Raw genomic sequence first — 17,001 nt, 5'->3', positions numbered from 1 at the left:
CAATATTTCATGATTCCTTTCAAGTATAAATATCTGAATATTCTTTAAAACACCTCCATTTACTTATAAACAACATTAACTCCATAAATACATAAAGTAAAGTGTCATTTTATGTTTCAAACAGAGATGGCGATAGACAGGGAAAAATTAAGAACTGCGAATTTAAGATTTCTTTTCAATATCGAACCATGTAATTTTTTAGTAAGACCATTTTTTGACAATAATTGTTGTGTCTATTGTTTGGAACGGTCAGGATCGTGATCATGTTTGTAGTTATGTTCAGACGATGACATCATGAAACGATGTGATCATAACCAGCGCTAATAACCAAATTAAACAGACGAGTCCTTATGAACCTCCAGATCTGAGGCACATACTATCAATTCAACTCTCTAGACGATAAGATATATTTTCTCCAAAAAACCTTTCCCCGATAAAGATAAACAGACTCCACTTCCCAAGGACGAACTTTATTATGCTACGAAAACAAACTCAAGAACGAAATAATTTTTTACCAAAACAAACAAAAGATGGACGTTTCTCGATATCTTCCAGAGGACGAAGGGTTAAAATGCACAAACAATAACATTTGGCAGAGCAGATGTCCTTGAGGGGGAATTGAAGGGCGCTGGGTGATGGCTAATCTCGTATTCTGAGCATGATCGAATCACCAGGCAACAGATATAAATAAAAAGAGGTCTGGAAATGAGGAATTCACATTCAAGGGTGTCAGCGGCAAAATGAAGATTCATGGAGAAGAGGAGAGAGTGAAGCAGGCAAAAATTAACTGCAAATAAAAGGACACAGCAGAGAGAGAGAGAGAGAGAGAGAAATCAGGTGGTGAAGGGGTGAGCGAGCTGTACTCTGTCATGGAGGCAGGTGGCTCTTATTTGACATGCAATAGCAGCCGCGTGTTATGGAGGATATTCTAAAAATACAGCCACCATCACACACACACACACACACACACAGCAGTTTACACAAACCTCATTACAAACACACACTCACTTGTCCACACACACACACACACCTATTCTCAATCACACAAAAACATACAAAATAATTTATAATGTTCAGACAACAGCACAAAAAACGACTCTAAAATTTGTATCCTCCTGTCTGTCTGTTTATTTATCCATCTGTCTATCTCTATATCTATCTTTCTGTCTATTTATTCATCTATCTGTCTTGTGTTCTGTCTGTCTATCTACCTCTGTATTCATCTGCCTGTCTCTCTTTGTTTATTCGTCTACCTGTCTGTCTCTCTTTGTTTATTCATCTGTCGGTCTGTCTCTCCCCAGCTTTATCTATCTATCTGTCTGTCTGTCTTTCTTTGTTTATCCATCTGTCTGTCTCTCCCCAGCTTTATCTATCTATCTGTCTGTCTGTCTTTCTTTGTTTATCCATCTGTCTGTCTCTCTTTGTTTATTCGTCTACCTGTCTGTCTCTCTTTGTTTATTCATCTGTCGGTCTGTCTCTCCCCAGCTTTATCTATCTATCTGTCTGTCTGTCTTTCTTTGTTTATCCATCTGTCTGTCTCTCTTTGTTTATTCATCTGTCCGTCTGTCTCTCTACAGCTTTGTCTGTCTGTCTGTCTGTCTTTCTTTGTTTATTCATCTGTCGGCCTGTCTCTCTACAGCTTTATCTATCTATCTATCTATCTATCTGTCTGTCTTTCTTTGATTATCCATCTGTCTATCTATCTGTTTATTCATCAGTCTGTCTGTCTCTCTACCTCTATGTCTTTGTTTCTTTGTTTATCCATCCATCCATCTATCTGTTTATTCATCTGCCTGTCTCTCTACCTCTGTATCTATCTGTCTGTCTCTGTTTGCTTGTTCTATCTATCTATCTATCTATCTATCTATCTATCTATCTATCTATCTATCTATCTATCTATCTATCTATCTATCTATCTGTCTGTCTATCTGTCTGTCTGTCTGTCTGTCTGTCTGTCTGTCTGTCTGTCTGTCTGTCTGTCTGTCTGTCTGTCTGTCTGTCTGTCTGTCTGTCTGCCTGTCATTGCTGGCTGAAATGACTAAATGTAAATGTCTATATGTCGATTTCTCTTTATGTCTGTTTATCTGTTGTCCGTCTGTCTGTCTGTCTATCCATGTGTCTCTCTGTCTACATGTCTGTTCTATCTGTCTGTCAGATATATACAGCTATATATCCGTTCTTTGCAGTCTGTTAGTCCTTTAAAGCATAATGAAAAAAATCCAGGAGAAACCCAAATATGCTTCAACAAACCGATGAACTCCGTTCAGTCTCCTGAGCTATAAAAGAGCAAACACTGAGCATGTTGCTGACAGCAGGAGGTTAAACTCACTTGTTTCTGTTCTTCTCCGAGACTGTCCCACATGGATGCCACGATCTTGGAGACGTCTCCAAAGGTGGCGTTGGGGTTTTGGCCTTTAATAGCAGCCTGAGTATCCCTGAAGAACAGCGCGTACGCCGAGACGGGCTTCTGCGGCTCGTTCGGATCCTTCTTCTTCTTCTTCTTCTGAGGTTTGGGTTTGGGCTTCATCATGTCAGAGGAAGGCCTCTTCTCGCCGGTGAGCTGAAGGGAAAGAGAAAGTGTCACGGTTTGCATACTGCAAGGAAGACGCATGTCAAAAACAGTGTGTTGCAATATTTCCAAATTCTCACAGTACATAGAGAAGCGTATACTGAAAGAATACATGATTTGAGACACACAGTAGGTGTGAGGATAGCGGTTTTGAATACACACACAAAACAAAAATGTCATCTTCGCCGATAGCTTTAATGTTATCAAATACATGATTTATATCTAAATCACGATATGATGTTTGAACTAAACACACAAATCGGTTTCACATTAAATAAGAAAAAGCACGTTAAAAGTTACCGTTTGAAAAGCAAAGTCATAAATTGATTTATTATTTATTTAAGCAATTTCTAAATGTCAAAGGTACAAATACATGTTTAGATTATCTGCTGAAAATCTAGGTGCGATAGCAAGTTCCTCCAATCTGCTATACCCAGAATGCACCGCTCTTCAAGGTGCATGTTTGCCTATGCAAATGGCGGTTTTATCTGCAAACACAATGAAATAAAAAGGGGACGCACTGAATTTCACATCGCTCTGAGTCAAGCGGTGACCACGTAATCGGCTCTGACAGTTCGCAGACTCTCTCCAGAGCTGAAAAACACAGCGCTCAAATCGATTTCTCAATGCAGAGAGTCCAGCAGATCCCTGCTGTATCATCACACGTCTGATGCGCGCTTCTTCATCTAAAACCTGCTGCTGTGTGTTCTTTTTAAAAATGACCGAAATGAGTCAAAATGAGCATATGAAGAGAGACAGGGGAAGAAAAACATGTTTGGAAAGAACAGGACGGATGAAGAGTGAAAGAGGTTTCTAGGGCAGAACTCGATAGTTAAATAACGCAGTTCTGCTCGCGCTCAAAACAAAACTCATTTGAAAAGAGATGACATGTTCGCTGATGCTGCATCTCCAAATCTCAGTTTTATTTTACATGCGGTTTGCTGTATGATCGCTCGGAACATCGCTAAAAGACGGTTTAGAGAATAAAAAAGTCTGAATCTTCACAACAGTTTGTTAGACAGATGTATTTTGGCCTTTCTACAGTAACATGAATACAAAAAGAGATGCGTTCGCAAATATAAAGATGCTTTTGTGAAATGTGGCTCTCACATGTGTATCACATACAAGGAGCACGGCTGCATGTTTTCCAACTAAAGACTCATGGATCCAATTAAAGCTCAGACACGCTGGCGTTTGCATTAAACCGCACGCATTCACACGTGTGCGTACAGTACTGCGTATACAATACATCATCTACACAAACACCTCAACATCAGCAAATGCTCTTCAGAGATGGATTGGAAACTAGGCAGTAAATGTGCTTTACATTTCAAGTTTAAACAAGAAATGTATTTCATTAAGTGCAAACTTTAAAAGTAAAAAGATCAACGTCGTTTCTTAAATACGCACTTGTGCATTGAACTCACAAGCATCTGATTCAACTGCCTGTTTACCAGCCCAACAAAATACATGTGAAATGCGCTAACCGTTCCTGTTATTCACAGAGCGTTATTATTAAATTCCAGCCGGACAGAAGCAGCAAGCCCATCTGACTGCAGCACTTCTCACTTATTAAGACTGGAACAGCAGCGTTATAAATCTAGCCGTCGCAGGTATGATTGCGTATGCCGGATGGTCCGTAAGCCGGCTGCAGAACAATGCAATTTAAACATCATGTAAGTTAATTCACTCTTTGTATTCTTCAATCCAATTAAGCATGCAGCGGCGCGATAATGAGGGATTTCGAGCTGCCCGCGCATAACACGCAACATTCAAATTAAATTCAAACTGACACTTTCAATAAAAGCAGAGGATGACAGACAAGCAGAAGTAATTGCTTTTCTGGGACAATGAAAATGAACTGAGAGAGAGAGAGAGAGAGAGAGAGAGAGTCTTTGGCAACAAATAGCTGTGAACAAAAGACGTCAGTTTGTGAAGTTAAAATACTGAGATTTGTAAACAGCATTGAGTCATACAGAAAATCAATCACGAGAAAGCATTTAGCAACAGAGGAGAAATTATTCTCAGATATTTTCCAGAATTTCCGCTTATTCATAAAAACATAAAACATTCAAATTAATAAAAAAACGTGCATGTATTTTGAAAATGAATATTATAGAAATGTATATATTAATGTATGTATACATTTTCATTTATATAGTATATATCATATACTCATTTATATTAGTGTGTTTAGCAATAAACTCTCTATCGCCATCTCTGTTTGAAACACAAAATTGCACGTTACTTGTTCTTAACGCCAATAATTTGACATAAGCCGCACACCTGACAGCTCAACTTATCAAAGGTATGTACTCGCTCAATACCTGATTGTTCTTTATTATCCATCGGATCACAAACTTACGGACTGCAGCTTTGAAATATGTTTTAAAAATCATTTTAACATTCGTTACCAATAAACGTCGTCAGTTTTATGCTGTGAGTCACAGTTGCGCTCAAGTCACATGATACTAAATCGCTCCTTCACACGTCAACCTTATGTGAAAATAGCTCTATTTCCTGTACCTTTGCGTGGTACTTTGCTTCCTCTTCCTGGGCGGTGCTTGAGGGAGAGGGCGTGGCTGACTGACTTCCTGATGACGATGGGGAACCGTGGGTATAGGAGGCTTGACCAATCTGAGAGCTCAGTTGTGAGAGGGCGCTCATGGGATGGGGCAGTATCCGGGCGGATGTGTTTATCATGGGGCTGTGGTGGGCGCGGGGGTAATAACCGCCAGACTGCCCCGTAAACGCCGGCATCTAAGGGTGAGAGAAGAAGACCAAATTTTACTAGGCGTAATTTAGAAAATAAATGACCAATTGAGCCCGATTTGGTTAATATGTGTTATTTGTGGTGGAAAGATACTAGTTTCTTCTTTCACCCCATGAAGCGACAGTTATACAAATACACAAATTGACAGAACAATGTTATTGTTATATTTTCTTTAAAGAGATAGTTAACCCAAGAAATAAAATTCAGTCATGGTTTATTTATCATATTCTTGTTGAAAATCTTTATATGACCCTTTTTTTTCAGTGAAACACAAAAGAAGATATTTTGAGAAATGTCGCAGTGGTTTTGTGTTCATACAATGGAAGAACTCAACGTTCAGTGTTGTTAACATTCTTCAAGATATCTTCTTTTGGGTTCTGCAGAAGAAAGAAAGTCATACAGGTTTGACATGAAATGATGATTTTGGGGTGAACTTCCCCTTTAAGAAACTAGTGTTTAGTACCTTGCTTTTCATAAATTAAAGTCAGATGAGTTTTAGACTGACATCATGAATCCCTTTTACTTAATGTCTCCATTCTGATGCAAACGGCCACTTTATACCATCATCCAACCATTGTACATGTCATTCACTCTTTAAGTAAGAAAACATGTTAAAGCATCCATCGTTTGAAGCCAAGTGAAAAGCATCATTAAAGTAGCACCCCGGGGTCATGCCAGCGTCATCGATGTTCTCATAACTGACTAACATGACAAACAGATTAGTGTGAGATATTGATAAGCATCCAGTTACAGTAAGTCATCAACCACACGTCTTTCTGCATGAATATCAAAGCTTCTTCACAAAGCCACAAAGCCATTGGCATTCGACCCGGTACAATCCAGAATCGACCGCAGTCGAGAAGAATATTTCAACCACATGACACCTTCACACAGGTGAAGACATTTTGTGCACAAATATATGACCATATAATAATATAACCAAGTAAATAATCTGTGGAGTAAAAAAGAAAGATATGAAGTCTCTCTGGATTATTGCCTCCAGAAATCAATACGAAAAAAATCGAAAGCGAAACTGGAATTTGAAAATTGGTCAGACATTTAAATAAAATAAATAAATAAATAAAGCTACGTTTCAGATCAAGTCAAGCACAGCTAATTTGCTAAACCTGCGTTTTTAAGTTTCTCTTAAAGCCCCAAATCTTCTAAACCCCCGAACTGAAGCGTCTGTAACTCTTACATTTTAATATTTCACCAAACCGCTGTTCAAAAAGCATCTCATCAGGAGCCGCGAGCGGATGTCGACGGATCTATTCATTTACACATAAATAGGAATACTTAGTCAAGCACAAATCAAACAGGAAAAAGCTGATGAAGTAGTGTTTATTAGCAGCGTGCAACGGCTGAATTAAACATTACACATCAACTGCGTCCTTTTCAAATGATTCGTAAAAAGTCGGAACAGTCCAGGGCCGAACGGGTCGCGGTAAACATTAGCGTAGCGCTTATGATGTTAGCACGAGCGTGTAATCGGCTAATTAACCTCTGAAGACAGGCTAACAGATAAGGTTTAAAAAAAACTTGGACGGTGGAACATTAACGTATACGAAGTACAGTATAGATCTTTTGTGTGTGAATCTCGACATCCCCCCTCGAAACACAACCTGCCTCCCACCTCGAATCAAATTTCAGCAACGCCATTAGTTCAATGTTCAAATGTGGCAGAACGGCTTTAATGTTGGAGAGCGCGCGACAGAGAATCCATTAATTTTCCATTTTCCGTGGAGTTGCTCTTTAAGGGCTTTCACAAACCAAGAAGCATTGAAAAACCAATTAATCAAACATGAATGGCCTATCATAGCGACGGCAACCCCATTTCCATAGCAACCGCTGCCGGCCGAGAGCATCACCCCTTTCTTTAATCTCAGAGAACTGAATTTCTCCTCGACAGAAAAGACAAGAGACGTGGCCCGAAAAGCAAACGGCTGGAGAAGATTTTTGCGATGGGACTTGATGTCGGGACAAAACCTATCGCCATAGTCACGTGTGAAAACTACCAATCTATCACAGTCTAGTCTCTCTCTCTCTCTCTCTGAATAATTTATGATATTTGTTTCCAACCCGGCATCGCTGTGCCCTCATCATGCTTTAAATTCTGAATATCATTTCAATAGCGTTGACTTGAATTATTGCTTCATTTCTTGCTAGATGGACCAGCAAGTTTACAGCGAGAGAAAAGAGCGTCGAGTAGCAGTCAACACCGTGAATACATCCACACAAAATACTCCGATTTAACAAAGGAAAAACACAAGAACGCTGAGACAAAGCAAACATTCTCATAACTATCTAACAGTATAGTTTTGTATTACTGTTCGGCACCTCTCTTTCTTTCATACACCATAAAGGCGTTCTTCTCATATTTCACATTAAATAAGCAATTTCTAAGCGACCAAATCGGTAAACCAACGAGCGTTTGGTGAGAGCGTGCCCGGTCCTGTTATTGCAAACCACATTTGCTTTCAATTTATTTGGAGTCACGCTTATAATCAAAATAATAAAGACGAGCACCTTCGGCATACGGCTTCACTCCTTACTGTCAATTTAGACAAAGCGGTCGGCGTGAATCGTTAAACAAACAATATATCGTCTACGCCCTGCTTACTGCACATTTAGATGACATATCGAATATTTGTTTTTAATGCCGTCTGTTTGCAGAAACCTTCGCGCTGGAGAGAGAGAGAGAACGAAACTGATCAATGAGAAATACAGAGAGCTGAGATTGAAGAAAGCAGAACAGAGAGAGAGAGAGAGACTGAGGCTATATAAAGCAGACTGGAGGGCTGTACAAACATCATAAAGAGTCTCACAAAGGTTAGTGGTTGCCATAGGTACTGTATGCTAATTGCTAAATGATATAATACTTGATGGGGGGGTGTCTGGGGTGGGCGGCAGGATGGTGTATATACTGTGAAACTGTAAAAATGTGTCAGCCGGTACAGATTCAATACACCATTTGAACCACGTTCAATATTACAAAGTTTAGTTTATGTACATTTAGATTATTTACATTTAAATGAATGAATAGCATGAATCCATCCGTAAAACATGTGAGATTTTATCTTCATTATGGCCATTATTCACTTTCTAAACCACAGCTGACCACTCATTGATATTCTATATACGGTCAACCGCTATGCCAATACTCAGATACATACTGTATATATATATATATATAGCTAAATCCATACATTTCTATTCTTAAAGGGATAGATCACCCCAAAATGAAAATGCCTTCATCATTTATTCATCCTCATGTCATTGCAAACCTTTCTTCTGCAGAACACAAAAGATGATATTTTAAAGAAAGTTGTGAGCCGAACAACACTGAACCCCATTGACTCCCATTGGGTGAACACAAAACCACCGAGGCATTTCTCAAAATATCTTCTGTTGTGTTCCACAGACCCATTTACAGGGTTACTAATACAAGCAGTAAATGTGATGCCTTGAGTTCTCCTCGAACGGTGAATCCACTGTTTCCACCCATTGCTAGAATAATGTTTCTAATGTTCGCAATTGAAATTCGTAACGTATGCATTGCCCTGGCTTTCATAGCATGCCATTCAACGCAGTAATAGATAAACCCAATGTATAATTTCCCTCTGGAGTGAATTGTGTTACTGTCACTGCGTAATGTGACTTTCGGGTGATTGAAATAGTTTTGAGGGAAAAATCTGACATTTAAAAAGTTCTGTGCTACGATCCGATACGTATTACACCATTTTACATGAATTATCATGTATTATCAGTACAGTAAACCCTGCAGAGATGTGAAATTACTGTCATAACTTCTACCGGAATTATGTCAAACCATCATACAGGTGGATGTGCCAATTATTTGGGCTATAATACAACACCATTGCGTTTCTGACAAATCATGCAAATCAACTTTGATCTCTTTAGTATCTCAATTATTATTTCTTTTAGATATCAACCAGATTAAACGGAGCACACATGGAAACTCTTTGTTGCGGGTAAGTGGTAATATTTCACGGCGTGTCACTTGTTTACATTGGCACGATACACAGCTTTGATTCTGTGCGATGTGAAATGGTGAAGCCAAGCATCATGGGTAGTCCCTCTCTCTCTCTCTCTTTCCGATCAGAGACGTCTTGTTGGGAGTGATGGCTCACTCTGCGCAGGTTCACAGTTGCTATTGTAAAATCACAGAGCGGTTAATTGAAACAAATGACTATAATAATAGAACATTATCCCGGCAGGCTCGCGGCCACGGCAGCTTTAATTAGCCGAGCGCTGGAGAGACTGATCTCTCGCGCTCTCGCTGTAAACACGACGGGCCGAGGGTGGGGGAGTCTCACTGCGGCTTGCTCTCGCCGCGACTCCTTGTTCTCCTCGAGGGCAGAACATGAAATCCCGGCACTGACGTTCACCTCCCTCTTCCTTCGGCACTTCATCTCCGCCGCTCTGAATGGCGGCGTGCCCACTGGGGTCATTTATAACGCCGCTCCGAGTGCTAATAAGGGGGCCAATTTATAAATCAAGCGCTGCTTAAATCTGTAAGCAAACGGAAGCCGGCGCCCCTGAAGACGCGCGAGGTTCGTCTCAGAGACCAAACACGCGTGTGAATGAATGTTTGAACTAACACCTCGACGCATCACATCACACAGCGTCACGGTTTCATTCACAACACACTCGGACTCAAGCACCGATAACTGACGATGCAAACGGCCCATTAAAAACACAATCTCAACTGTTCGAAGAGATCAAATGGAGACTTGTTTTAGACTACGTTTCCTCAGTTTAGAAAAAGGAACAGTTCACCCAAAAATGTCATTTCAAAGCCGTCTGACTTTCTTCTGCAGAAGAAGATATTTTGAAGAATAACCAAACAACATCGAACCGCATTTGCTTCCATTGTATGAACGCAAAACCACGGAGACATTTCTCGAAATATCTTCTTTTGTGTTCCACAGAAGAAAGAGTCACATAGAGATTTACAATCACATAAAAAATGAGAGAATTGAAGGAACTATCCCTTTAAACTGTGCTCATAAATCTAAATATCTGTAATATTTATCGTCCTATATCAACATTTAGCAGATTTACTAGAAACTCATGACAAATGCAGCTTCTTATTCCCGTGGTGACGTATGAGGCGCACACAAGCCAAAACAATACCTTCTGAGCATCATAACTCCTTTGCGTTATAAATCAGAGATATAATTGAAGAAAAAACACATTCAGCTATGAATAAAGAGACATACAAACCACAAATAGGGCCGTGCGGAAAACGCAGACGGAATCGCGCAATCCAGGCCTTTAAATTGAATTTGACGTATAAGAATATTGCCAATTTAGAACGACTTCATCAGAAAATAGCCCTGAACAGCTAATCGATTAGTGCTTTTAAATGACAACAGAAGAGATTCAGATGCGGTTCAAATATGTCCCTGTCACTATATGGGGAGCATCTCCAGAGGTTCTCTGAGAGTTTACTACATGAGCATTTCACCGCTTTGAGTAAAGCTACTGTCAAACACGCACTAGAAAAGGTCTTTGCGGCAACCCGTCAAAATAAAAGTCCGGTCAACTAAGACTATGTTATTATGTATATTATTTTCTTCATTAAAAAATCTTGGAAAGAAACTGCCCTGGAGAGATGCTGGTTTATATTAACATAGTTGTGTATTATGCCATATGGTTTATGGACGTTTTTCGTAAGGTTCAAAAACACTGTAGTCTTACTATAGCTAGCGAGTAAATGCTATCATATACTGAAGTATTTTTCATGTGGGCAAAAATATTACTCTTGTGTGGTAAAAAACGGAAAACAGAATCCTGAAAAAATAAAACGGGAAGATTTGGGGAAGACAGATGTTAAATGCAATATGATTTCATTCGGAACATAAACAATAAGACGACATCTCTCTGAGACGCAAAGCAACTTTAAAACCGTGTACCCATTAAAGGCAGCAATCTATGTAGGGATGGAAACAGAGCTTGTATTTCCAGCCTCATCTCCTTCAGTCTCTCTTGTTTCAGCCGAGCGCCTGTGAACCTTTGACATGACAGCTCTGGAATGACTTTAGAAGAAGAGAGACGCTCGTACCAACACATGGAAGAGACAGAAACACAGACGATACCTTCCACAGCTAATGAGAAAAGAAGCCTGCCGTCAGACGTGACACACACAGAACGCTCTGCAGGGCGTCGCGGCAACAATTAGTTTCATTTAAGGATGATTAGTAAGTGTGTTAACATTTCACACAAGCTCGCCGCGTGTTCATGACAGACGCTTTTCAGAAAGAGCACACAAACCCCTGCTAGCTCAGATCTGTCCTGAGACTTCGGATTTAGTTTGAGTCACTGCTGAGTGATTCACTTGTAAATAAGATAGCGGATCAGACGACGAAGGTCGGAGAGGATTCAAGTGTCTTATATTCAAGTCTTTATATTTTTTATTAAAAGCTTTTTTTGGGAAATTTGTTTCCGGAGTCATGTGTACTGTTTATGTCTCAGTGTAATGTACCTATGCCACCAGTGTCAAAGATAATTTTCCACTCTGTGACAAACAGAATGGACAATAAAGTTAATCGAATCTAATATTATGTTCATGTATCCATAAGAGAAATCACAAATGAGATCTTAACAACTCAGTGAGATTAAATAGAAAATCTCATCTGTATCTCAGATGTTTCTCCTGAGAAAAGTTATCAGAAATCTCACAGATGTCTCTGTCATTTGAGTTTCAGATGAGATCAACAAGCTGAGCTCAGATTTGTCTCGTCTGCAATCAAAAGTCGATATTATTGAAGATCTCAATATGAACTCAAAAATTTCTCATCAAATTTACACAAACCAGATCATTACTCCACAATCTACATTCATTTACTAATCCATATTTATCATGTGTTTCAACAATTAAACTCTCACGTGCTTCTCTTTTGATTTCACTTTAAGCTATTTTAGGAGAAACATCTGAGCCCAAGCTGATACTTAAATGAAGCAAAAGTGAGCCAAATCTCCTGAGAGCAACATCTGAGCAATAACATTCTGCTTATCGTTCCCAACCAAGGAACCGTAGAAGAAACCAAACTGATGCATACATAAGATATAAAGGAGAACTCTTGAGCCGCCTTCGAGCAATAACAAGGTACCTCGAGGTACCACGTACAGCATCCTCGCGCTCCTCCATCGTCCGGTCCGATTGAGCCTCACTCAGCTGATGTGCGTCCAGATACATCGCACAGGAATATGGACGCGATTTCATGGTTTGATAAGATATAGAAGCCGGTGACAAAATGAGATACATAAAACAGGCCTTTATCTGCTGCAGTTAGTGCTGTATCAGACTCTTTCTCTCCTTCACCGCGTCTCTTTCTGTTTCTCCTCGGCTCTGATAAGAACATTGTGGATATACTATAGATATGCCGACATCAAATCTAATCACTTTGTTTCCAAGCAACAACTAATGTCCTTCCCAACACGGCTGTTCTTTCCCAGTAAACAATAAGAAGACAACGATTAAAAAAAGAACAAAACAATAACGCTGACGATGGCATAAACCTCTCGCGCAATTGCTCAACTCGTATTTGGATAAACAAAAGAGGAAACAAGGTAATTTGTTTTGAAATGCGAGTTAAATGAGGTCATAAATCTGTATATGCGTATTTGTGCATTTATCGGTTTCATACTTGTGTTTATCAAGGTTTTTTTTTATCTCCCTGCAGGATAAAAAGCATAGAAAGCATGACTGAAGCTATACAGGATTTAATGGTTATAATGGGAATTGTGTTGGTTTTAATGGAAACTGTTATGGTCTCTTTGGGTCTTGTGTTGGTGGACTGTTATCTGGTGGATAAGAAACCAACCGAAAACCATTAAAGGGTTAGTTGACCCAAAGATGAAAATTCTGTCATCATTTACTCACCCTCGGGTTGCTCCAAACCTGTATAAATGTGTTTGTTCTGATGAACACAAAGGAAGATATTTAGAAGAATGTCAGTGACCAAACAGATCTCATCCCCCATGTACCGCCATAGGGAAAATAAATACTAGTGGATGAAATCTGTTTGGTTACTGACATTCTTCCAAATATCTTCCTTTGTGTTCATCAGATTTTTATACATTTTGAATAATCTGACGGTGAGTAGATGACAGAATTGAAAACCAGCTCTCTTTTAAATAAAACAATAAACAAACAGCTGATGATTCGTAATGGTGAATTTCTTCTAGAGTTAAATATTTTTTATTTTAATGCAATTTATAACATGGAAGTAGAAAAGTAATGAACTGGAATGGAAGTAAAGAGTATGTCCGTCAACACACATTATATTTTATATTAGTCGTTTTCAAATATTAAGCATCTGCAGTTTTGGCCGTATATGACCGGCTATCGCCTACAAGTACAATGAATGTAATAAAAACTGTCATCAGCCGCACCGGCCGAGAGTACATGACTGTAAATGCAAAAGAACCAAATCAAAAGTGTGAATTAGCACAACCTCAAATCTAATGGACTTTACGAGCGAGAAGAAAAAAAGCCCACCCTGATTCCCCCCCATTTTTTGCTATAATGAAATCGGAAAATAACTTCTATTTCTTTAAAACATTTCTTAATATACAAGCCGGCTCTCGTATCATATTGCGCAGAAGGAAATAATGCACCTTCTCCCGAGAGATAATAAAAGAATTGAATTTTTCCTTATCGGCCCGGTCATCTATTTTTCCACGGAATGCTATTACTCGCTGCCTGCGGTTGCTAGGCAACAGGACATATTAATAGGGGCTTTTATTAGGCCGCCTTTCACAGCACAGCACTAAAAGAAGAAGTAGGAAACATGAATGTGTTACATAAATCTTTAGCGCTCCTCCAAGCTTTTGCGCGAGTCTGTGTTTGCCTCTTGATTTATCGCACTTTCCTCTCATTTATGGGAAATAGCGCTGTGAAATAAGAAAATGGTACATTACCCTGAAGGACTATTTGAAAATAAATAATCGCAAAGGTGAAAAGAAAGCTGTTTAAAAACCAGGGGGGTTCTCTCTCTCCCGCTCTCGGCCTTTTTGCGGGGCCAGATTTCACAGGGCCTATTGAACACCTGAATGTTTTCCCCGGTTTTCCGCCACATCCATCAATCACCGGCGTAATATTCCTCGCAGGAAATGCATTCTATTACGCTCTTTGAACTGCGATGGAGAGAAAGAAAATAAAAGATATTAATAGTTCCATAAAGCATTTCCGCTACAAATGTAATCCTTGAAATGTGCCGTGATGCAAATATCTTTCGCTTTATTTTGATTCATCGTCGTTCGCGTTTTCCAGCGCCGCTCTCGTGTTTCTCAAAGAAACGGCCACATCAAACTCGACGGGCGCCGTAACCCCGTTCTGTGGGCGATGGTATTGAAAACTTGGGTGGAATTCAAGAAAAATACATTTGATTAAAGCTGATCGCAGGCCTGACGTCTGCAAATAGCCTGTGAGTTTGGGCAGGCCATCATCTTCCGACTATTTCTGCTTCAGTCGTGACCGCAGTCCGGTTCATTCAGGCAGTGATGAATCTACCAGAATACTACATTCACAGGCCCTGCAGCCCACAGAGTGTACACTACGGAGTGCATGCAACAGCGTGATGCAAAAACTGCATTCCTGTATCATTTTATTCTTTTTTTACACTTAACAACATCACAAATAATGTGCTGCATAACTATAAAAGCATTCTAGTTATATAACAGTCACATGTGGGGAATTTGTGGAAAAAGAAAAATCGCAAAAATACCAAACGTTGACTATATTACTCTAAATTACACAATGTACACAAACTCAAGGACTCATCCTTTAATCTGTCCTCGCACAAATGTTTGTTTCAGAGAGAAAAGCTTATGCTAATGATGTTATATTCTCACACGCTGATTGCCCTTGAAACTGCACTGAAACTCAAACTCGCCCAAATCATTTACAGTTTTATAACTCCGATATCCACATTCATTTTCAACTTTAATCTGTTTCTTTGTTTTCGAAAAATCGTTAAGTGAAGTGAAGTTGAACTAATAAAATGGCGGCTATGTTGGCTATTAAATATCAAAAGCATCTGCTGTACAGTAAAGAGCTGTGACAGCGGTACATTAGTGAGTCGAGTGTATAGTGAAGATCAAGCCAAAGCTCATGTTCCTGTAGATCTGATCCTCTCCTCTCATCTGAACAAACTTCAGGACGGTTAGCTAATGGCCAGATGCTTTCAATGCATCTCAACATGCCAAATCAGTAAATGGAGTTTGAAGTTGTGCATGTTTACTGGAGTACTCACAGTGATGAAAACACAATCATTGCATGTTTTGAAAGTTTTCATATTGCACACGTTGAAACACGTTTGTGTAAAAACATCGTAAGACATGAATTTCCAACACTGCACATGTCGACTTTGAGGACGTAATGATGTTCAAGACTGTTTCAAGAGGATTAGAGGTAAACACGCACACATTCATACTCATACAAGGGAGATGTATTTTAACGTCTTTTAAATGCGCTATTTTTTAACAAGGACTAAAAAAATTGGCGAGAACTCAGAAATAACACCATGTCTGGTGTTTTCATCTTACTTCATACGAAATATCTGAATGTTCTGAAAGGCTTTTGATGTGTATGACATGTCTAATTTGCTACGTAATCTATAGAATGAAAACATTTCCACACTGAATTGCAATTTTATATATGTACAAAAAAATCAATCGGGGACTAGTGAAGGTCCAGAGTCTGAGTTTTATCGACCTGACAGTAACATCATGTCACTACAGGGTTAACCTGCCTGACCTACAACACAAAATCCTTCAGATTTCAATAAAACCCACTGAAGTTCCTTACAAGGCTTTTTCTGAACACGGCCACAGCCTGGAATCTCATGAGAAGTGCCGAACTATGTCATAAGATTTGCAGTTATATATTGGCGGAAGCGATAGGCTGTACGTTTTGAATGCTGATATCTTATACGTGAGAATTTTGGCAATGTATAAAAGCGCGCCAGATCTGGGATATCCTTAAAGATAAGGATTCTCTTAAAAAATATATAAATGTTGGTTTGTCGCTGTAAAACATTTGAAGAGTTTGGTTCCAAAATGAGATAATCATTGTGCATTCCGACGAATATCGGTCAAACTTGTCTTCACTCGCTAATTCAGACGTATGTACTCGCCAGATCCCTGCGCTCTGCAAGCGTCGAGCGACGTCTTGTGGTGTCATCCCAAAAAGGGAAAAATCACTCTCGTGTATCTTCTCTGGATCGGTTCCACATCTGCCCTCTTCTACAAGATCAGCAGATTCTGCGGCCGTCTGAAAACACATCTCCAACACCTGACCGATCACTTCTGACAATTCTGATCTCTTTTCAAAAAAGTTGTTTACAACTTAGCTCTGTATACTGTGGAAGGCTATGAGACCGGTTTTTGATTGCACTTGTGCTTTTTTTGTCCTTATGTTGTTCCAATTGCTTCCATTGTTTCCTCATCTGTAAGTCGCTTTGGATATAAGCGTCTGCTAAATGACTAAATGTAAATGTAAACTGCAGTTGGTTTGTCTTGATTCAAGCCAAAAGTACAGCTAACTAGGGCCATTCACATTAAACCAATAACTATAACTATAGAAAATAATGTTTTCAAAATTAATTCAGGAGAATAGCCGGGTTCACTA

At 39.4% G+C, this 17,001-nt stretch overlaps 1 protein-coding gene across 9 annotated transcripts in view; it reads right to left on the bottom strand.

Moving 5' to 3' along the window:
* tox2 (TOX high mobility group box family member 2) overlaps positions 1-17,001 on the bottom strand; it is an 84,850-nt gene that overhangs the window by 12,041 nt on the left and 55,808 nt on the right. For 7 of the 9 annotated variants that reach the window (XM_079460529.1, XM_079460530.1, XM_079460528.1 and 4 more), the window contains 2 exons: positions 5,096-5,329; positions 2,330-2,560 (listed from right to left, as the gene is read on the bottom strand). In XM_079460529.1, the coding sequence (XP_079316655.1) occupies positions 2,330-2,560; positions 5,096-5,329 (465 nt within the window). The remainder of the gene's footprint in view (positions 1-2,329; positions 2,561-5,095; positions 5,330-17,001) is intronic. The other 2 variants (XM_079460535.1, XM_079460536.1) reach the window with 1 other exon arrangement.

Source organism: Barbatula barbatula, assembly GCF_947034865.1.
Source record: "Barbatula barbatula genome assembly, chromosome: 7".
Taxonomy (NCBI): Eukaryota; Metazoa; Chordata; class Actinopteri; order Cypriniformes; family Nemacheilidae; genus Barbatula; species Barbatula barbatula.
Note: the sequence above shows the minus strand (reverse complement) of the source record. Positions and strands in the feature narration are given on the sequence as shown.